The following is a 22,212-nucleotide window of genomic DNA, read 5'->3' on the forward strand; positions in this document are numbered from 1 at the left end:
GAGTTGGTTTTCTTTACTTTGATTTTTGATGCCAAACAGTGATTGAGACACCCCTGTTCCCTTTATTGGTACTTAATTTTGTGCATCTGTTAAACTGAACTAGAAACGAAGAACAGCAGAACAACAAATGAATTTTCCTGTCTATTAAGGGAAACATTTGGTTTTCAAGGTTAATATTAGGCCACATATGATTATTTAGAGTAGACTGGGAAATGTAGGGTTAGAAGATGATTTTCCGAAAAAAGGTTAAAATCAGGATGTACAGATAGAAAAAGGAGAAAGTACTAAAGATTTTATTTAAGTTGTGAGGGAGCCAATCCTGTATTACAAAACACATCATAGGTGAGGAATATTGAAACAAATGTGTAAACTGTCTTTTCCACAGGGGAGGAGGGAAGTCCGTCGAGCCTTCACCAGACAGCATTGCCTATAGACGAGAATTATTTTGCAGTGCGGTATTTATCAGTTATTTACAGCTTAACAGAGGTGTAAAATATCTCCCACAGAATCAGACGCCAGAGGGTTATCCTTTAGACAGTGCACCGTTTTCCACTGAAGCACAATTGTTTTCCTTCAGTGTGTAGAATTCATGACTTGCTTAAAAGTAGACAGAGGGAGAAGGGAGTTCAGAGCATAACATTTTTAGCTTATTGTGGCCCTCACACAGTCTCTTTGTCACACTGATGCTCTGAGTACCGGTGTTTGGTGTAGTAAATTTCAAGTCCTCGTTGTTGGTCTGTTAGCTGTCTCACCGCTCTTTCCATTTGTTTTAGCTCACTGGAAGCAGTCTCATCCATCATTTTGTAGTAAACATGCCAGATCTTCTGTAAGATCTTTCCTAATACCCTTGGAACTGGCTTTCCTTTCCATGGCTTTGTATTTCCATGTGTAGTGGTTCTCAAAGCACGTGACCCAACAGCAACTTTTCATTATCACCTGGGAACTTGTTAGAATTGCAAATCCTTGGGCCCTGGTTTAGACCTACTTGCTGACTCAAAACTCTGGGCATGGGACCCAGCAAACTGTGTTTTAACAAGCCTCTCGGTAATTCTGAAGGGTGCTAGAGTTTAAGAACCAGTGCCATGGTGAATTGTACTTTTTTAAAAGCTATTTTGCTTGGTACTGTATTGTTTTATGTAAATCTCAATCCTTTTTCTCTAAGCCTCTTGATAAGAACCCGTATTTCATTAATATGTGTTCACTAATACATAGTGGATACTCAATATATTTTTACTAATTTGAAATTAATTCCCTTATTAAGTGCTCCTTATCAAAAAACTAGGAAACAACATTTATTCATCATTTGTTTCTTTGTGGAAATTGAACTGATTGTTCAAATAAAAAATAGTAAGTGGGCAAAAGTTACAGCTATATTCACTTGTGTGTATATTTCCCTTATACCGCCTTTCTTCCATAGAACATGCCTTGACCTTGGTTTGAAAGTTAACAATGAATTGATGTTTGTTTTTCACTACGGCCAAAATTCGATCTAGGGGTTAAGAGCACAAGACTACGGAATCAGAATCCTGGGTTTGCATCTCAACTATCTCTCTAGATGTGTGATTTTCACTTTCCTTGTTTATGAAATAGGGAATCCTATCTCATAGAATTGTTTCAAGAACTAAGAGATAATGAGTGTAAATATTTGGTAAGGGCAGAGGGGTCATTTTGGACCTGTCTTCTGGAATTTCTTAATGACGTTTCACTTGTATTTCTTAATAGGAAATACAGGGGAACATGGCAGGCATAGTGGGAAAGCTGTTTCAGTTTTTTTCTTTTGTGTTTTGCTAGGTATTCAAACTGTGCTATTCCAATGAATGGTTTGAGAGTTTGATACAGATTGCTATATTTGTACATATAAATCGATATACATACACAGACATATTACATATACACTCCAGTTTATTGTTATTTGTTTTCAGTTTCTTTAAAAAAGAATTTCATATACTTAACACCATTGTCTAAATATGTTTTTACAAAATAAGATGTTTAAAGACAAAAACTGTCTTGATTTTTATTTTACATCAGAATCAGAAATGGTTAATATCTCATAAGTGATAATGCGAATTGTTTCTAACAGCTGAGAAACAAGAGTGGTGTGCTATTGTAAAAGACAAATATTTTTGAGTGCATGAAATCTAGTTGTTCTTTTGTTGTTTTATAATGCCTGTTTTTATTGATAGTGAGACGAGTGTGTCCTATAGAATTGTTATAAATGTTGACACTGTTCTAGAATACAGTGTGTTTGATACCTGGTTTATAGAGTTGGTTTCTTCTTCATTACTCTGAGATCTGAGAGGTTTGTGAATGTCTGCAAGTTAAAGTCATCTTCTTATGAATTACTCTAGCAGTCCCTACAGAAGTTGACAGCTACCATAGCCTGTTCCCTCTAGAACCACTGCCACCACCCAACCGGATACAGAAATCAAGTAATTTTGGATACATTACGTCCTGCTACAAAGCTGTAAATAGCAAAGATGATCTGCCTTATTGCCTTCGGAGGATACATGGTAAGGAAGATAAATTATCCTCTTTTAGGAGCATATTAGTGAGGCTAAGATTATTCATAGATTCCTAAGTGAGTTTATTTAACATGAATTTAAAGGATAATACATATATTATTTCATTTGGAAATTAGTATTTCATAAGTGATGTATAACATGGCTTTTTCTGCACATTTCTTTTTTTAAAAATTAATTAATTTATTTTTGGCTGCGTTGGGTCTTTGTTGCTGCGTGCAGGCTTTCTCTGGTTGTGGCGAGCGGGGGCTACTCTTTGTTGCGGCGTGTGGTCTTCTCATTGCGGTGGCTTCTCTTGTTGCGGAGCACGGGCTCTAGGCGTGGGCTTCAGTAGTTGTGGCTTGCGGGCTCTAGAGCTCAGGCTCAGTAGTTGTGGCGCACGGGCTTGGTTGCTCCGTGGCACGTGGGATCTTCCCGGACCAGGGCTCGAACCCATGTCCCCTGCACTGGCAGGCGGATTCTTAACCACTGTGCCACCAGGGAAGCCCTCTGCACATTTCTGATGAAATAAGGGGGAGATGTCATTTACAGGTTAGCAGAAACTTTTTTCCTTTTTCAGGTTTTCGTCTTGTTAACACAAAGTGCATGGTATTGGTGGACATGTGGAAGAAAATCCAGCACTCAAATATCGTGACCTTGCGTGAAGTGTTTACCACTAAAGCTTTTGCAGAGCCTTGTGAGTGACTTGTCATGGTCTTTTTGCTAGTGGGCTTCATTATTTGAAGCCAGATTGCAGTAATGAGTGTTTGTGTTTTATTTTAAGCTCTTGTGTTTGCATATGATTTCCACGCTGGAGGAGAGACTATGATGAGCAGACACTTCAATGACCCTAATGCGGATGCCTATTTCACAAAGAGAAAGTGGGGTAAGAAAAAGATTCAAGCAAGCTGTGTTTGACAGATGCCTTTGCTCTGTGGAAGAGTAGTTTTGTATTTTAAAACACATGTAAATTTAGCCCTGTAATCATTCAGCGTAAAGACCCTATTGCATTTAAAAAAGAAATACCTTAAAGAAATGGAGTCAATATGTAACAATAGGAAATAACATGTTACGTACATGTATAGACTGAGATGAAGGTGGGTTATGAAAGACTCGTGTAAATACCTGAAATTTAAGTAGCTGAGAATACGATAAAAGGCTTTTTTTCCTCTTAAAATTTTTTTCTTTAAAAAATATAATGCTTTCTGGGGCTTCCCTGGTGGCACAGTGGTTCAGAGTCCGCCTGCCGATGCAGGGGACGCGGGTTCGTGCCCCGGTCCGGGAAGATCCCACATGCCATGGAGCGGCTGGGCCCGTGAGCCATGGCCACTGAGCCTGCGCGTCCGGAGCCTGTGCTCTGCAACGGGAGAGGCCACAACAGTGAGAGGCCCGCGTACCACAAAAAAAAAAAAAAAAAAAAATTATAATATAATGCTTTCTGAATAAAGATGGTTTGGAAAATTCAGTAAATTGAAAAGTAATCCCTGTAACTTCACCACCCAAAGCACGTCTCTTGGTATATTTCTTTCTAGTCTTGGTTTTTTGTTGTGTTTTGTTTTGTTTTGCATACTCCAGTGTGCCGGTGTGTCATTTATCAATATGTAATTATTTCCCTAAACAAATGCTTTTGCTTGAAGGTGGGATTCTGTGTTCCTTAAGGAGCTAGTCTTCAAAATAAATTTTCAGGTAACTTTTACTTAAATGGGGAATATTTTCTTTTTTTGCCCCTTTCTAATATTTACTTAAAGAATTGTTTTTTAGTTCAAATATTGCAAAGAACCAAAATATTTTAATTACATCCTAACAAATGATTATTAAAGGGTAAGTTGTTTCAGAGTAAAAATAAATCCATTTTGTTGTGTCTATTAATTAGTTTATGTTTTGGGGTCAAGAAAAATGTATGTATCATTTTCTTGTATGGGGGCAGGAAAGAAACATTACATTCTTGGCAGTGGTTTTTAATTTGTTAAAGATTTTCCTGAATATATCCTGAGAGGAAGTAAGGAGGGAGAAGACTTGAGTCCACATTCCAGTATCTTTAGGATCATGACTCCTTTAAGAACTGGCATTATGGATAAAAAATGTATTCTGTTTACTTGTAACTGTGCTTTCTGACAGTTGAAAGAAGAAAGCTGTGGTTACATGGCTGTTTCACATTAAAAATCTGGTCACATAGTGTGGTCATTTGTTTCCTTTTGCCATGTCATCTGTAGCACATACATAATTTTGTTGAAGGGGATGTGGTGTAACTTTTCCTACAGATGAATATAGCTGTAGTTGTTCAAGTTTATTTTAGTAATAACACCTGTGAAGTGACTGTTGGCTTTAATTTACAGCTGGGTTTCTCAGCCTCAGCACTGCTGACATTTGGGGCTGGATAATTATTTGTGCGGGGCCGTTCTGGGCATCGCTGGGTGTTCAGCTGCATCCCCGCCATCTACCCACTAGATGCCAGGAGGAGCCCCTCCTCCAGTTGTGACACCAAAAGTATCTCTAGGTGCCTCCAGATGTCCCTGAGGGGCAACACGGACCCCTGTTGAGAACCACTGATTTATAGCACTCCTTTCCAGTTTTTTTTTTTTTTTAAATCTTAATTCTGTTTTTTGGTGTTGGCTGACTATTTGATATATTATGTTTACATTTTCCTAGGAATCAGTTCTTTTTCTAGTATTGTTTGAATGGTAGTAACTTCCCTAAATGTACCATATATACTTTAATTTACAACAATTTATATAATACAAGGCAATCCTCTGTTTTCCCAATATGAATATTAAAAAAAGAAGGAAAAAAGAGCCAGTGTTTGTGTAAACTTATAGAGACATAAATGGAAGTATAATGCTTTCTTATACTATTTAATTTGTTAATTTAAAACAAACTAAAAAATCGCATATTGTAATAAATATTCTAATAAGAAAGTGGCAATAATAATAGCGTACCATATAGGGACTGTGATAAGAGGTTTAAAATGACATAATGTGGGTAAAGTAACTAGACAGAATCTGGCACACAGTATGCACTAAATATTTGCTATGAATATGTAGCTATAAATATTTGCTATAAATATTTCTTTTCCTTATTACCACACTTATTAAATAGTTTTATTTAAACTCTTCGTGGTTGTCTTTGATGTTGTCTTGACATTTATCACTAGAGCTACTTTTTGAGTCATCTGTCACTGTTTTCCAGATGGTATTATCTTTAGTTCTGTCTAAATTGAGGGATAGCAGTTTTTGAATTTTGTGTTTGCTCTTCCTTATTTGCTATTTATTATCTCCACAATTAACCATTTAACTGTGTTGCTTTTATAACTGATTCAGAAAAGGTTTGTTTACAACCATATGAACACTTGGATTTATAAAGTCATATTCCCTGAAATAATTACAAAATCAAGATTAAATTTATACGGCTTCTTTTCTGCTGATTAACAGTGACCCAGAAAGTAGCATCAAGAAGCACTTAACAAGAGTTGATAGAATCAAAAGGATTACTTTTCGTGGTAGACCAGATCATTTTTGTGTTTCTTCATTACACATAAATGACCTTCAGTGTTTTACATTTATGTTTTCTGTGAATTGGATGTCATTTCATCTAACTGACTTGGCTATAATAGGGGAGGCTGAGCAGTATGAGGAGAATAAGAAAACACTCAACATAAATGATGGTAGAGACTTTTGTTTCCCTCAAGCCACAGGTGTGTAGTTGCCACACACCTGAATGGTAGTATAGGCAAGGGTTAGCCACAGTTTAAGAAAAATAATCTCTGCAGTTCCTGTTTTTAATCTGAGCTCATTTATTTGGCTCACAATTAAGTATAAATTCTTACTTTAAATAATTTTTGTGCAATAATTATAATGGTCACAGAAAAGAGAAGCTCAGTGAGAGAGCTCTGCTGCTGCTAGCAATATAAAGGTATAATATCATAAATAAGAAAATTTGGGTTTGTTTCTTAAATTCTTCTTGCTTTGCATGTTTTAGTTTTTTAGTTAATTATTTAAATGAAGATGCCATTTTTTATTTGCTTTTATAGGTCAACACGATGGACCATTGCCCAGACAGCATGCTGGATTATTGCCAGAATCTCTTATTTGGGCATATATTGTCCAACTGAGCTCTGCATTGCGTACCATTCATACAGCAGGTTTGGCATGTCGAGTTATGGACCCAACAAAGATTCTGATAACTGGCAAAACAAGGTACTAGCATTTTGAGTTTTGGCTTCTTTATTGAGCATCTAACCTATGACAGCTTAGTAAGCATAGCATGATGATTTGTTTTAATTCTACCTTTTCATATATTCCATCCAGAAGAACTGCCGTGACTTTGAGTTCATTTGTAAGTTTTCTTAAAATGTTGAATTCTTAATAAGATGCCTGGTTATTAACCAAGATTGTGTGAGGGTTTGGGAGGTATGTATGGTTAAGGTTGGGGGGATAGCAAACAGTGTCAGTACAACTTTTCTGTGTACAACTGTGGTTCTCACATTTTGTCACGAGTCCCAGTATTCTGGAGGGCTTAGCATAGGCTGTTGGGCTCCACCCCCAGTGTTCTCATTCAGGAAGTCTGGGGCGGGGCCTTAGAATTTGCATTTCTAACAAGTGCCTGGGTGACTGATGCTGTTGCTGCTGATTGGGTTTCATGCTTTGAGAACCAGTGATAAAGGGTTAAGTAACACAGACCTTGACTTCACTAGAGTTTTATTTGAGTTGCTGAAATTTTGAGAGTTGTCTTGGGTAGCATAGCATAAAGAGCTTAAGGTCTAGTACCAGGTTACCTGGGTTCATATCCTGGCTCTGTTAGTTACTTAATTAACATCTATGTGTTCAACAGTCTGTGAGACAGGTACTATTATTATCTCCATTTTCCATATTTGTAAAGTACCTGCCTCATAAGATTATTGGGAGGATCAAATGAATTACTACATATAAAATGCTTTGAATGTGCCTAGTACATGTTAAGAAGCTAACTAGTTCTCTTTTCATGAATAACTAATAAAGAAGCAGCTCGGTTTGGTGAAAAGACCACTGGCCTGGTAGTCAAAAGATGTGTTATAGTCCTGGCTTTATCCATTCCTGACTTTTATAACCATAGGCCTATCACTTGATGTCTGTGATGTCATCTCTAAAATGGTGATTGATAGAGGTTATGGGGGGTAGGACAGGAGGTAAGACCGGATAGGATTCTGAGATCCCTCCTAATATCATAAGAAATGTTCAATTTCCAGTAGTATATAATTTTTTTTAAATCTCATTTTAATTATTTTCTTTAAATTTTCTGGTCTTTAAAGGTTGCGAGTAAATTGTGTTGGAGTTTTTGATGTTTTAACATTTGATAACAGTCAGAATAATAATCCATTGGCATTAATGGCTCAATACCAGGTGAGTAAGAATTAACATGGATACTTAATAACTTAAGGCTTGATTTTTTTTTTAAGATAAATTTTGTTTATTTTAAAGTTTTTCAGGGTTTTAAGTCTAGATTTCAGTTTATGCTGGGGGTGGTCTCTGTGCAAACTTTGAACGTGTATTTTCTTAATCCCTGTGCTGTGTTTAGTGTAGAGCCCTTATACGTTGGCATATACAGAATTAATGACAGTGTCAGAGACTCCAGCTGTTTGAATGAAAATGCATTTATTTGACAAGGAAATTTGTCCTCAGCATAGATTAAAACATTAATTAGTCGGCTGAATGAAATATATTAAATGACATTTTACTTTTTTTTCACTTTTTAGCGTGTTAAAAATCACACCTGTTATTTTTACTTTTAGAATAGTTGTCCCACTATCAATCCAAAATTTTTATTTTCAAAGGAAAATTTTTGTATTGCTGTTTTCTAAATGATTTTTTTTCTTTTGCTTAACCAAAGCCTATCACTCACTTCTTGTACATTATTAGAATTTGGTTATAGTCTGACTTCATCATAATATTGTGGACTTAGGTCCCATTTTGTTCTTAGCTATTTAGTTTTTATTTCTTGATTAACACAATGTGTAGCAGAGTAAGAACCTACCTCTGCAAGGAGCATTAAGTGTAGTTGCTTTTGCTTTGATTACCCTGTGCAAGTAATGTAGCTATTTAAAGTAAATACTTCGTATCATTCAGTTCGTATTCATATTTTTTGCAGGGTATGCAGTTGTCATTTTAAGACAATGTTAGTTTCTTTCATGTAAGAAATCTTTGTTGTTTCTGAACATGTATTTACTTACAGAGGTTTGATGTAAGGCAGAATCTCTTGTTTACATGGAGAAGCAAGGAGGAGAATACCTTCCCTTCCCACTGTCCTTCTCATTTCATTCTCTTTTCTTGAAATCTTTGAAAGATTTAAGTTCACTTTATGAGACAGAATTTCAGAACAAAAGGAAAGGCCAGAAGGAGAAGTAGAGTCCAGGTAGTTTTTAGTATTACAGTTGATTCATGCATAAACCTCTTCCTTTGCTACTGGACCGTGGACAGTGCAGTCCCCAGACTTAGAGCCACCCATCACATTCAGTTGTATGCAGCCTTTACCCAGCTTCTTCCCCTCTGCTGGTGCCCACCTACCCCCAGCAGCAGCCAAGCTGTTCTGGTTGGTAGCGCCATCTAGTGGGATCTCCATGGAAGAAACTGGCTACCCACCCTCCCAGCCCCCAGCCCCCAGCCCTAGCAGCTTTCTTCTGCAGAAGGGAATTTGCTCCCTCTTTCTTATCCAGGTTGGTTGTTTCTTAGCTGTTTTCCTGCTTATCTTCTGTCTTATACTTAGTGCCTAACTAATTGGCTCTGAAAATTTCTCTTCATAATCTTTGTGCTCCTGAAAGTGACTGGTTATTGACTGTTAAAATACTAGTGATCTTTATATATCCAGGAAAATAATATTAAACTTTTAAAGAGAAATCAGACATTATTTAGAACCAGTGCCATCAACCTCTATTGCAAGTATTTGGAAACCCCATGTTTCCAGTTTTGTTTTTTACGTGCAGTCTCACGGTATCTCTTCAGTCTCTTCTATTCTGAATAGTTCCTTTTTCTTTTTAATTACTTGTATAAGATAAGACTAGTTTGATTTTGCTTTTCTGTGAGTATCACATCAGTGTTGTTTTCCATTTTTTATTTGCAAATGTCCGTTATTGGAGTTATATTATGGGTTGTGTAGTTAGTTACCTTGAAAAACAACTCTTCATAAGAAAAAATAATCCCAGAGTTTCAAAACAAATAACTTTAAAGTAAGGATTTGGGGCAACTTGGTAAGTCAGGAACTGCCTTCATTCATAAACGTGGGCTACTTTCAACCAGTTGTCACCCTCCCTTTATTTTTCAGCTGTAAAAGTTGTATCAGGTTTTCTTTTCTTTCCTTTTTTTTTTTTTTTGGAGTGGGTATATATGTGTAGATTTTCCATGTAGCTTATATAGTAAGGTAAAGGAGAGAATTAAAGGTAGTCCCAAACGGGGGATTGTGATTTCACAGAGAAGAGGGTATATGAGAAAGGAGTGCATTGTTTCTTGTAGTCTATTTTTCATAGTCTGTTTCAGACACGTGAATAGAGACTGACTTTCAGTAAAATGGACATAAATAGAGCCGTAGATAGAATCAGAGAAAAATCAAGAATCAGGAAGAAACTGAAAATGAGTTGGGGGGAAAACCTCCAGAATTCAACAAATGGGGGGCAAAGCCAGATGGAGGTAAGAAGCAAAATAACAAATGGAAAATTATTTAGCTGGGAAATAAGGAAAGGAGAGTTACTGAGTTTTTACGATGTTAAACTCTCTTAATTAAGCAGGACTTCATTAACCTCTTTTATTTAAAAAGATCAGTTCTAATTTAGTCTGGATTATGAGACATGTATACTCTATTTCTAAAAGTGGGTATTCCCACCTTGAGTCAGCTTCAGAAAGGTGGCGTTTACACTCAGAATCAGATGGCCTTATTTTTTATACCCATAACAGTCCTTCAGCTGTCTTGCACTTTGGTTTTCTTATCTCATAACAGGGAATAACGGAATGTTCTAGGTGGGAGGTTTAGTTACAGCATCAATTCAGGGTGGAGCTAAACTGAAGATTTTACTGTTTGAGGGTTGGGAAGCTGTGTGTTGCTACATGCTGCTGAAATACTTAAACAATAACAAGCTTAACTTTGCTGATGACATTGGACTGAAACACTTGTAGAAATTTACAGTTAGCTTTTACGTGTACTGATTTCTCTCGATCAGCATTTTTAGGATTTCATTAATATAACTGTGAATGTTTTCCTTGATCTTGAGAATGACCGTGAGGAACCCTTCCTGAATTCAGTCACGGCAGAGCCATCCGGAGAACAGAAACGCCACAGTATTCGCGCCCCTCTCCTTGTCACCTTCCCCCCTGCCAGCCTGGGCCCCTAACTCTGCCACTAATGAAGTTTCAAAGTTTCTCTGGCATGAATCCTTGGCATCTCTTTTCCTGATAGATTCAAAGCTGTTTGTCTAATCAGTTCTTCCGCTGATTATAGGATCTCAGGCTCAGCGTCAGATTCATATGTGCTAGATTTGGATAAAGTTTTAAATTTGAACTGTTTAATGTTAATAATGGAGTTTGTTTTCCTTTTATTCTTTACTATTTGGGTAGAATGTTGTTAAGGATAGCTGTATAGTCCTAAAGTTTCATTAGTGATTGCCTTGAAATACTCACCTGATTTTGCAAATACACCATTTATAAACTTCCACGAAACCAGTGATTCTCAACCCTGGCTGCATATCTGAATCTCTTATGAAGGTTTGAAAAATACCAATACGTATATCTTGCCCCAGACTAATAACACCAGAAGAGGATGAAGGGATAGCCACTGGGTGACTTTTTGTTTGTTTTTTGAGCTTCTCAGGTGAATTTTAATGTAAAACTAGGTTTGAAAACTCCTATACTAAACCAATATTCCATAAATAAACATGTATCCAATAATTCAGATGAGATCTCAGATTGTGAAGATTTATGTAAGTTTTCTGTAAAAATGACTTCAGATGATTTCATTGAACTCTGAACTACTCCATTGTCTCCTAGGCATGTGATCATTAATAGTTCACCTGCCAAGCAGGGCCACCTGGGGTGACCGTTCTGTTTCCTGGAGTTTTAATAGGTGGTAGAGAGCTTGCCTCAATTCAGCCAGCTGTCTTTTAAAAATTCCTTTTGAAGGAAAGCCTCAGAGTGGGAAATCTTTAAAAAAAAAAAAAAAAAAGGGTAGGAAATCAGGTGGTTACAGAGCTCAAAGATCTTTTATAGTACAAAACGGTCTGTTTGGAAACAATGGCAGATGGAATGTCATGGGGGTTTGCAACATTGTCAGTGTCTAGGGAACCTACTCTGAAATCAGGTAATGCTGCTGCTGTGTTTGGAATAAGGGAATTACTTTTCTTCAAATGAACTCTCACTATATTTTGTGCATCATGGAAAATGAGAAAAGTGCCTATCGTGAGTGATCACTGTAAAGCAACTAACTATATGGTAACCAACCTCAGATTTCTTGTAATAGTAAGGATATCAGCTCTATTTAAATATAAAAATTTAGAAAAAAAATTTAAAGCAGCAGTTCTGCAGTTGGCATGTGACTTGCTTCAGGTAATGTTTCTTAAAGTACCCCCCAGAACTGCCTTCATTAGAATTACCTGGGCGCTTTAAACATGTTGGGCCTGTTCCCATACCTCCTGGATGAGAATCTGGGGTGGAGCAGCTCAGAAATGGTCTTGTTAATAAGCTCCCAGGTGACTGATAAGCTCCAATACCTGGGAACCTTGTGCTGAGTTCTTCAGCTTCTTTGTAAAGATGCTTTTTCCATGCAGGCAGTAGTGTCAGTGTATTAAATTTGTACCTATAAAAGAAAAATTAAAAGTTATATTTATTCTTTCATGTCAGCAAGCAGATCTGATATCATTAGGAAAAGTTGTGTTGGCTTTGGCTTGCAACTCTTTGGCAGGAATTCAGCGAGAGAATTTACAGAAAGCCATGGAACTGGTGACAATCAACTACTCCTCTGATCTGAAGAATCTGATTTTGTAAGTTTTAATATAATAATCATATGAGATAAGACAGATTTTTCATGAGGGCCTTTTAACAGTGATTTTATTTTAGTTTCCACTATTTAAAATCAGGCAAAACATAATTAAACAACTTTTAATTTCTTTGTTTTTATTGCTAAGTATGTATTTCTTGGAGTAAATACATAAACCATCACTTCTCGGCCTTTTGGCTAAGATCAAGTGTAAATTCATAAACCAGTGTGTTTAAATTAGTTATTGATGTTGTAAACATTTGGCGAAAGGCTAGACCCTGTAAAGCTGCATTGGTATCTATGAGCTACATATGACCTTTTAAGTTTAAATGAATTAAAATTAAATAAAATTTAAAATTCAGTTCCTCAGTTGCACCGGCCACATTTCAAGAGCTCAGAAGCCGCATGTAGCTTCTGGCTAATATACTGGACAGCGTGGACGTAGAACATACGCATCGTCTCAGAAAGTCCTATTAGTGCTGCTCTCCAGAGAGACCAGTGTCTTTGTAAAAGCTGTCATAAGTAACCTCACGTGCAGCCCGGTCCTGTGCTGTGTGGCCCAGACACCTGTTCCAGAAGGCACGTGTGTGAGGTCCCTATGCTTCTTTCTCCTCCTGTGTCTTCATACTCCAGGGAATCCTTGAGCATAGGTCTGAAATGATCTTGGCTTAAGAGAAGCCATGTGGACTGCAGTCACAACAGTCTAAGATGGGTCTGACATCGGGGATTCCAGGGGATGGGCAACCATAACCCTTATTATAAGTTATTCAAGAGAACAGATGCTAGGAAGTCTCTTTTGAAATTTTTTTCTATGATGTTCTAGAAGCAATTAGAGCTTATTGATCCTTTTCAGTCTCTTTTAGCTTCCAGCTGTTCCTTCTGATCTTTCTGTGTAACCCTGGATGATCCAGTTTCTTTTTGGACTAGCCCTGTGGTATGGAATTGAGGGATGGAGGATGGGGCTGCCCACCTGTGCTTTGTTACGCTGGCATAAGTGTCCTGCTGGTGACAGAGCACTGGAAGCCAGTGGTTACCTGGTTCCTTTTAATAATCAAATAAGTTGATTTCTCTTTTAAATAAAAATATTTGTTTCATATATTTTCACAGCAGTGATTTCTAGCTGTAGCTTACAATACCTAGGATGTCTTAAATAATCTCGTTATAATTTTCCTTTTTTAAAAAAGTGAGAGTAAAGGATATAAATATAATAAATTGGCCATAAGTTAATAATTATTGAAACTGGGTAATGGGTTCATGAGGATTCATCATATAATTCTCTTTCCTTCTACAAATGTTACGAAATGTTCCTTAATAAAAAATGAATAAACAAAAAGGTCATACTTCCATACTAACCAATAACTAAAATATACAGAGTAGTAAACTATGTATCATGCACTTTTGAACTGATTGATATGAATTAATTCACCTAATTCTCCCAATAACCCTATAAATTAGGTACCATTATTAGCTCCATTTTAGAGATGTCAAAACTGAGGCTTGAAGATGTAAAGTAACTTGCCAAAAGTCACATAGCTTATACATAGTTAGTACACATATACTATACATAGTTAGATACAAATATGTCAGTAATTACAGATGAATAGCCAAGACATAGATTATCCACATGAGTTTATAACTGTTCCTTTATTCAACAAAAGAATGCCTACTATATGTCAGATGCTGAAGACACTTCTGAATAAGATGAACAAAATTTCCGTCTTCTGGAGCTTCCACCCATTATAATGGGGAAGACTTAATAAACATATAAACAAGTAAGATGTTTGCAGATAGTGATAAGTCCTATGGAGAAAATAAGGTCGAATTATAAGCAGAGAGTGAAAGATTAGGAGGCTGCTTTGATGAGAATGGTTAGGACATGGCTTACCTATCAGAATAAATAGTAAGAGATGATTGATAATCATTGTATTCTGACAGGTGGCCTTTTGAAACGTGTAATATTTTTCTGCCTTAGTTATAATGATAGAAGAAATTGATTCAGTCTTTTCTGATGTGTGTTAGTGCATGAAGATTTCTCAGAAATAAATATACCATGACAGGTGGTAAATGAGGTCACAGAGCAGGAGACAGCTTCCTAAAAAGCTGAGGCTTATTTAACGTATCAAAATGGAAGACCTAGTTTTAGTTTCAAAAACTATTTTTGAAGAGCAATGGAAAAATTTCCCCATCTACAATCACCCCCATTTCACCCCTCCAAAAATATTTGTAACAATCTTTTCATCTCCCACTATTGTAAAGAAGGGTTTGAGAATGGAAATATGGTAAGTCTAACTCTACCCAGCTTTCCTTTCTCATTTTCATAATAGTAAAACATTTAGAGAAAGAGACATTTTTACAGTTTTTTCCATTGGCTCTTAAAGTTTTCCAGAGAAAAGAAATATAACTACTAAGCTTTAAAAATGAACTCGACTTGCATGAAAAAATTTTTTCCGAAGTTGTGCACACTAACATGCTGGCGGCAGCAGTGCCCGTGTGCTTGGGGGTTGTGTTGTTTTGTGAATTGCGTGGTTGGCATTCAAGTGATCCTTCTCTATTTTGGTTAGATATTTGTTGACTGACCAAAACAGGATGCGAAGTGTAAATGACATCATGCCCATGATTGGTGCTCGATTTTATACTCAATTGGATGCTGCTCAAATGAGAAATGATGTCATAGAGGAAGACCTTGCAAAGGTAAAGTGTGTAGTTAAAGGAGTGTGTACACACCTGCATCTGTGTGTATCAATAGATATAAAACAGAGTAATTACTGTGCTGAACATAGTACACAGCTGGCTAAGATTGTTTGCAGATATTTTTGTCCAAACTTAGTGTTCCGTATTTTGATTTCTTAGGTCCTCTGGGCATTTGCTTTGTTCTTTTTTGTTTGCGGCTTTGCTACAGTCATGAGACACAATCTTGATTTTTTTTTTAATGTGAATTACTTTAATAATTCTTAAAAATGGACAGCTGTAGGGGGCAAGGAATAAATCACAAGCTTGTGATTACCATACACACACTACTATATATATATATAAGATAGATAACCAACAGGGACCTACTGTATAGCCAGGGAACTCTGCTCCATATTCTGTGATAACCTGTATGAGAAAAGAATCTGAAAAAGAGTGAATATATGTGTATGTATAACTGAATCACTTTGCTGTTCACCTGAAACTATCACAACATTGTAAATCAATTATAATCCAATAAAATTTTTAAAAAAGAAAAAAATGGACAGCTGCATAATCTTCTTGAGTATTACTATTGAATGAAATGGACATGTTGTATTCAAAAGTATAACCAGAAGGTGGGGATATTAAGATTTATTGTTTAAAGGTAATATTGGTACAGGATACCAGTTTTGTAAACTTTTGCTTTTATATTCAGTTAGCTGGAACATTAATATTCTCTCTCTTTTTAAAATGTTTTATAGGAGGTTCAAAATGGAAGACTGTTTAGGCTTCTAGCAAAATTGGGAACAATCAATGAGAGGCCGGAGTAAGGATTTACAGTATTTTACAATGTGTTTTCAATCAAGGGCACTATTGGCGTAACAAGAATGAGTATACCTTATTCTTACTGGGTTTATCTGGAAAAAGAAAAATTCTCATGTAAAGTGACCTTAAGCCTATTGTTAGCCATTAGGGTGTGGTTTTCTAACCACAGCGTACGTTGTGGTTGTCCTTAGGGATTTCACACACACACACGCGAACAGAAAATACACTGTGTTAGAAATCTCTGTTGTGGTTTGCGTACGAGGGTGCATTTTCTGCCTGTCAGTACTGCCTCTTCCCTGTCTCCTTTCTGAAGCCTGTTCAGTTCAGGTTACCTTGGTCAGATTAGATACTTCAGATGTTTCTAGCCGTTCTTCTGCTAAAGTGCATTATTTATAGCTGTCGTATCAGTGACATTGGAATAGCATCACCATCTTACATTATTTGTTGTTTAGTTCTGCCTTGTTTGTAAGTTAACCATATGTTCAAGAAAGAAGCAAGTTTGGTGTTTGTGCGTTATACCTGTCCAAGACAGGTAGAACAGTAGTGCAGCTGTTGTGACTGTAGCATAAGTTGCATTTCAGGATTGTTACCTCTGTTAATAGAGATAGGTGACAGGTAAATATCATTGCTTGGGAGAACGTTTTGACCACAAAATTTAAGTTCCCTTAGCTTTCTTCAAAGTTAAAAGATTCAATTAGCATTTTCCCTGATGATTTTTCTGAATGAAGAGAACATGACTATATGTTGAACCATTTAAAAAAGACTTTTAGCTGCTTCTTTCTGGCATTTATCTCTTTTATTTAAAAAAGTATAATGCTTAGAGTGCTGTTCCTTGATTTTTCCTTCAGTGTTTAAATTTTTCTTCAATTTGTAACTCAGCTAATGACTTTGTCCTGTGGAAGATGAGGCTTTCTCTCTCACACCCCCTTCCCTTAACTAAGTACACACACATTGTACCGCTTAACCCATGAATTTTGAGATAAATCTTTATTCAGTGTTGGCATTGTTAGAACAAGGTAAATATTGTTCGTAGCTGCCTTGCATAGTAAATCATGACTGTATTTCCTTTCTTTTGTATTTTGTTTTTAGATTTTTGTTTTCCTGATGTTAATTATTGTCTTATATAGAAAACTAAACAAGTGAAAAAATATTTACCACTAGTTCATTCCAGACTCTCTGCCAGAGTTCTAAAATACCTTTCAATATGGTCAAAAATGGTAACCTGTCAGTTCCCTTTTTTTCCTCCCCTTAGAGAAATTGCACCTGGAGCCTCTGCCCTTTACTCTCTGGGCTCCTTGGCTTCAGGCCTGCTCACACTCTCACTTTAGAACCTGAGCTTCCCTGTGCTGTTCTCATTGTCTCTCCCTTTGTGTTGCTTGCCCTGTTTCTTGCTTTTTTCCTTGGTTTATTCTTTTGATTTAATGAAGCACAGCCTTCAGTAGCTTCCTGAGAAAGGTGAGTTTTTTGAGTCTTTGAAAGTCTGAAAATACCTTTATTCTACTTTTATACTTTATTGATAGTATGATTGGGCATATAATTCCAGATTGTCCTCAGAAAATTCTTTTTATTATTTAAATCTTTTGAATAGATTTTATATGAACCAATTTATTAAAAAGTAGAAAAGGGTTTGCAGTGAAAAATAAAAAATCTCTCTTTCATACCTGACACCCCCAGTCTCCCCAGTTCCTCCCACCAGTCTTTTATTAGTCTCTTGCACATATTTTCCGAGTTACAACTGTATATTCTTATCACCCCTGTCCCCCCACTTCTAAATATCTACAAATTGTAAACCATGTTCAGTGTTCTGTTCGTTGCTCTTTTCTCATAACAATATATTTTGGAAATCTTTCTCTTTAGATGTGTTTAGTGTATGCTCAACACTATTGTCAATAGTTAACAAATATGACCTAACTTAATCCTCCTAACAGCCCTGTGGTGCTGGGTACTGTTAGTATTCCCTTTTAACCCAGAAGCTGAGGCATAGAGAGGTTAAAAACCTTGTTCAAGGTCACATATGAGTCAGGATTCGAATCCAGACAGAATGGTGGTCCCAGAGTCCATGCTGTTAACCACTGTGCTGTGCTTCCTCATAATTTATGGCCATGTAATAGTCCGTCCTGTAGGTACACTGTAATTTATTTCTCCAGTTCCTTATTGATGGGCATTTGAGTTGTTTTCAGCCTCTTGCTAGTATAAGCAATTCTGCAGGGACTGACTTACACATACTTAATTTAGTGTGTGCACAAATACGAGTTCGACTGTGATCGTTAGGTCAGCACCCGTTGTAATTTGTGACTGTAATGATGGCCCTTAGACGGGTTTACCAGGCACAGTGCATGAGAGTCTTTCACCAACAACACTTCTTTCAAAATTTCGATTTTTGGGGCTTCCCTGGTGGCGCAGTGGTTGAGTCCGCCTGCTGATGCAGGGGATATGGGTTCGTGCCCCGATCCGGGAAGATCCCACATGCCGCGGAGCGGCTGGGCCCGTGATCCATGGCCGCTGGGCCTGCGCGTCCAGAGCCTGTGCTCCGCAACGGGAGAGGCCACAGCAGTGAGAGGCCCGCGTACCGCAAAAAAAAAAAAAAAAAAAAAAATTTCGATTTTTGACAACCTGATAGATGAGAAATTAAATCTCAGTGCAGGTGTTTTTGGTATTTACTCATGATGAGCATGTTGCCTATCTTTTTGATTCATTTATATTTCCTTTTCTGTCTCACCAGATCCTTTGCACATTTTTGTTTTCAGTTGGATTGTCTGTCATCTTGATGTATAGGAGCCAGAGAGATTTACCCTTTGTGATCATTTTCTTTGAAGTTTGTCATTTTTCTTTTGACTGCTTAATCTTTTCACACGTAGGCATTTTTATGGTAGTCTAACTGATCAAACTTCTTTTGTACTTTTGGATTTTGAGTCATAGTAAGAAAGTTAGAAGGCATTTCTACTCTAAGATTGTGAAGGGATAATCTTGTAGTTCCTTCTAGAACACTTCAGGTTTCAATTTTTTCCTGTTAAAGTTTTTTATATATTCAGAATTTATATAGGGTGTAAGGTACGAATCCAACTCCCCCCACCCCCAGACGACTACCCAGTGGTCCAGAAGCTGTTTATGGACTAGTCTAGCTTTTTCCACTGGTTTATTAAGGCAGCACCTCTTTCACACCATCATGATTGACATTTTAAAATCTAGTAGTGTTAGCTCTTTCTTATCTCCATTTTATTGTTTTTTGTTGTTTTCCTAAAACTTAAATTATCTGTATAAATTCTAGAATCAGCTTGTTTAGTTAAAAAAAATTTTTTTAAACCTGATGGTATATTTATTAAGTTTATTAGTAAACTTAAGGAGCATTTGTGTTTTTAGATGTGGAGTTATCTTAACCAAGATAATGACATGTCGTTGTATTGCTGATGTCTGCTTTAGTGTTCTTCAGTGTTTACATTGTTCTTCATATAGTTATAGCACACTAAGTTTGTTCTTAGGTATTTTTTCTTGTTGCTATTATAAATGGGAATTTCCCCCCATTCTGTCTTCTTAGACTCCTTATCTAAGGATAAGGAGTTATCCTTGTATGTGATATGATTGATTATATCGTTGTATGTGAAAACGATTGATTTCTATAAATTTTGAACCTTGGTACATTAGTGTTTGGATAGTTTTTCAGTAAATTCTTTTGGGTTTCCCAGGCGTATAATTGTGTCTTCACATAATGACAGTATATTTCCTCCCTTCTAATTTCTATACTTTTGATTTCTCTTGAGTGATTGTGTTAGCTAGTACCTCTAGTACGTAGTTAAGTAATAGTAATGATAGTTTTCTTTCAGAATTTGAAGCGTCGCTCCATTGTCTTTTAACTTCCAGACGGACTCAAAGCCATTTTCTTTCCAAATCCTTCTCCACTCCCCATGCTTTTAGGATTTTTTTTTTTTTTTTTTTAATCACTGATGTGCAGAAATTCACAACGATGTGCTGTGGTGTGTGTGGGTTTTTGATTCATTCTGGTGAATCAACAGGTGGGCATTTTAATCTTGGGAATTTATGTCTTTGAGTTCTCGGAAGTTGTCTTATTGTTTCTTTGAAAACTTTTCTTCTCTCTTTCTGGAACTCCCATTGCTTAGCTCTTAGGCCTTTGCAATTGATTTTCTAATATTCTCTTCTATTTTCTATATTGTATCTTTCTGTTTTACTTTCTAGGCAATAATCTCAACTTAATTTTGTCTAAAATTAAAGGGTTTTTTCCTAATCCTTTGAATTTTTGAATTTCTGCTATCATATTTTAAATTTTCAACAACTTTCTGCTTTCTGCTTTCTGCATGTTTCTGTCTTATAGCATTTAATTCCTTTTCTCTGAGACTGTCAATTATAGATTTTTAGTGAGTGGGTTTTTTTTTAATTTATTTAACTTTTATTCTGTTCCCTGCAATATCTCATAGAAAAAAGAACAGTTTGTTTTGTTTTATTCTGCAAAGGATTTCTGATCCTTGGCTGTTCATTCATATTAAAAATGACATCCTTAAAAGCTAGGGGGAAGTTCCTTGTGGAGGCAGGGATTATATAATAGACTGTGTGATAAAGCAGCATGATGTTGTTACGTATGGTTTTTGTTTGTTGTTGGTAGACTTCCAAATGTCAGTATTTCCCTTGGGTAGGTCAGCTTCTGCAGGAAAGAATCTTCCACCTTCCGTTTGTTGTATGAACCCAGATACATGACTGTGGTGGGCTTACCCCTCCTTGTTCTCAGAATGCAGATCTAATTTTTAAATGTGATCTAAGGCTGCATGGTCTGACCTCTCCCTTTTTATCCTTGCTTCAGATGTGTTTCTTTCCTTTTACTGTCCTCCTCGCCTCTAGTGCTGTCTTTGCCTGGCTTTTCACCCCTCCTTGTCCTTACTCTGCACCCCTCCAGTTCTGCTCCCTCTCTTCTCTTCTCTTTTCTCCCCCAACCCCATCCAGCTACACTGACCCTTCCTAAGTTTCTTAAGTGCTCCTTGCTCTGTCCTTTGCAAAACCTCATACCTCTGACTAAGGGGCACTCTTCCTTTGGGAAGAGCATCCACTCCTTCCCTAGAAAGCCTTCCTTGCTTTCCCAGGTGAATTCATGTTTCTGTTCTATACCACATCCCTTCTTCTTAATAGCATTCTCTAAATAAGCAATTACTATTTGAATGTCTGTTTTCCCCACGAGCCTGTAAGTTCCATGGGTCACTGAAAACTTAGCAGTGATCATCTGGTCAGTTTTCCAGTTCTTAGCAGCTCACTTTCACATCATCACATGATGGTAGGAAACCAGAATCTACCCCCTTTTTGCTTCGTAAGCATTTCCCTGTTTTATGCTCCCAGTAAAGCAGAACACCTGTCTGACCACCTCTCTCTACCGTATGACCTGAGGGTGGAGGAGGAAAAGGATAATCTCTTTCAACCTATTTCTAAAGATATCTGAAGACATTTGCTTTCTTCCCCATTTTATCTAATGGTAGGGCCCTAAAGAAGGAAGTGATTATAAAATAGGAGTGTGTAAGGGGGGTGATTGCCTTGAGAAGTGGCAAGTGGTATTCATATACTTTCATGTTCAGTGAGATTAGTTTTTAAAAATCTATGGGCAATCTGGACATAAAATTTGATTAAAAAAAACTACACACAAACGCTACTTTCTGATTTATTGTAGAAAACAATAAAATTCAACTAGTTTTGAGTCTGAAGTATAAACATATAGCCCTGTGGTATACAGCATGAGTTACTGAGGTGAAATATTACCTTCCCCCAGGTTTCAGAAGGATCCTACCTGGTCGGAGACTGGAGACCGTTATCTGTTGAAACTCTTTAGGGATCATCTTTTTCATCAGGTGACAGAAGCGGGCGCTCCTTGGATTGACCTCAGTCATATCATTTCTTGTCTTAACAAGGTAATTTGTATCTGGACTTTTAAGATCACAGTGCTGTTATCTACAATTTATAGAGCTGCATCTCCTACAGATACTAAGAGACTTAAGAAATTAAGATGTAGTCTGCTATAGTGTACAAGACATTTTATTAATAATTATTAGGTGTACCTACTTAATAACAATTTGTAGAATGGGAGGTTTTTTTTTTAGATGTTGGGGGTAGGAGTTTATTAATTTATTTATTTTTGCTGTGTTGGGTCTTCGTTTCTGTGCGAGGGCTTTCTCCAGTTGCGGCAAGCGGGGGCCACTCTTCATCGCGGTGCGCAGGCCTCTCACTATCACGGCCTCTTGTT

At 36.9% G+C, this 22,212-nt stretch overlaps 1 protein-coding gene and 1 non-coding gene across 10 annotated transcripts in view; both read left to right on the forward strand.

Annotated features, from left to right (window-relative positions):
* PAN3 (poly(A) specific ribonuclease subunit PAN3) overlaps positions 1–22,212 on the forward strand; it is a 116,260-nt gene that overhangs the window by 89,561 nt on the left and 4,487 nt on the right. For 6 of the 9 annotated variants that reach the window (XM_070044090.1, XM_070044092.1, XM_070044093.1 and 3 more), the window contains 9 exons: positions 2,349–2,510; positions 3,079–3,195; positions 3,283–3,384; positions 6,526–6,691; positions 7,783–7,873; positions 12,350–12,489; positions 15,047–15,176; positions 15,917–15,981; positions 21,742–21,880. In XM_070044090.1, coding sequence (XP_069900191.1) covers positions 2,349–2,510; positions 3,079–3,195; positions 3,283–3,384; positions 6,526–6,691; positions 7,783–7,873; positions 12,350–12,489; positions 15,047–15,176; positions 15,917–15,981; positions 21,742–21,880 — 1,112 coding nt within the window. Of the gene's footprint in view, positions 1–2,348; positions 2,511–3,078; positions 3,196–3,282; positions 3,385–6,525; positions 6,692–7,782; positions 7,874–12,349; positions 12,490–15,046; positions 15,177–15,916; positions 15,982–21,741; positions 21,881–22,212 lie in introns of those variants that run through there. The other 3 variants (XM_070044091.1, XM_070044095.1, XR_004044818.3) reach the window with 3 other exon arrangements.
* LOC115866857 (U2 spliceosomal RNA) lies at positions 12,664–12,853 on the forward strand. Its single transcript, XR_004044884.1, has one exon. It is a non-coding gene; the product is annotated as a U2 spliceosomal RNA (small nuclear RNA).

The sequence above is a fragment of the Globicephala melas genome, chromosome 18, assembly GCF_963455315.2.
Source record: "Globicephala melas chromosome 18, mGloMel1.2, whole genome shotgun sequence".
Taxonomy (NCBI): domain Eukaryota; kingdom Metazoa; phylum Chordata; class Mammalia; order Artiodactyla; family Delphinidae; genus Globicephala; species Globicephala melas.